This window comes from Bison bison, unplaced genomic scaffold (assembly GCF_000754665.1).
Source record: "Bison bison bison isolate TAMUID 2011002044 unplaced genomic scaffold, Bison_UMD1.0 scf7180017863375, whole genome shotgun sequence".
In the NCBI taxonomy this organism is placed as follows: domain Eukaryota; kingdom Metazoa; phylum Chordata; class Mammalia; order Artiodactyla; family Bovidae; genus Bison; species Bison bison.
Window position 1 is genome coordinate 1 of NW_011493947.1, and position 860 is coordinate 860.

An 860-nucleotide genomic window follows, 5' to 3' on the forward strand; every position below is an offset into this window, starting at 1 on the left:
ACTCAAGGCCACCTATGAAGCAGACTTGGTTTAAACCGGGGACGACCCTCTCTGGTGTAGGTGCTAACATTTCTTTTTCCTTCCTCAAGGCCACTCAAAGCCTGCCTTCGTAACTGCACGCCCGCCTGCAGTCCCTGACCTGTGTCATCATGCCTCGGAAGCACAAAAACAAGCAACATGCCCATGGGAAACGCCACCAGGTCCAGGGGGACACTCAGGAGGCCCAGGCCAGTGCTGCTGCAGCCCCAGGAGAGGAGTGCCCATCCTCCCCCTCTTCTGCCCCTCAGGGTTCTCCCCCGAGCTCCCCTGCTGCTGGCGATCGCCAGGAGCTTCAGGGAGCCATGGCCCCTAGCTCTCCTGTTGCAGAGGCTTCCTGGGCAGGATCTGAGGAAGGTGCCCAGGGCCCCGAGGAGGAAAGTGCAGATGCCGCCCGGGCAGCCCTGCTCGCTCGGAGCATTCGCAAAGATCCTCTGATGAGGAAGGCCAGCTTGGTGATGGATTTCCTGCTGGAGAGGTACACCAAGAAGGAGCCCATCACACAGAACGGCATGCTGAATGTCATCGGCAGGAAGTACAAGCAGCACTTCCCTGAGATCCTGAGCAGAGCCTCTGAGCGCGTGGAGCTGGTGTTTGGCCTGGAGCTGAAGGAAGTCGACTGCAGCAGGAACATCTACACCCTCGTCAACAAGTTCAGTCTCGGGGTTGAGGAAGGTTCAAGTGATGAGGAGGAGCTGCCCAAGTCTGGTCTCCTCATGGCGCTCCTGGGCATCATCTTTACGAAGGGTGACCGTGCCAGTGAGGAGGAGATCTGGGATTTCCTCAATGTGTTGGGGATCCATGCTGGGAAGAAGCACTCCATC

General features: G+C 58.5%; 1 protein-coding gene across 1 annotated transcript in view; it reads left to right on the top strand.

Moving 5' to 3' along the window:
- The first annotated feature begins 149 nt into the window (after positions 1 to 149).
- LOC104983754 (melanoma-associated antigen B17-like) overlaps positions 150 to 860 on the top strand; it is a 4,612-nt gene continuing 3,901 nt past the window's right edge. The window contains exon 1 of the mRNA XM_010833277.1: positions 150 to 826. Within this exon, the coding sequence (XP_010831579.1) occupies positions 150 to 826 (677 nt within the window). The remainder of the gene's footprint in view (positions 827 to 860) is intronic.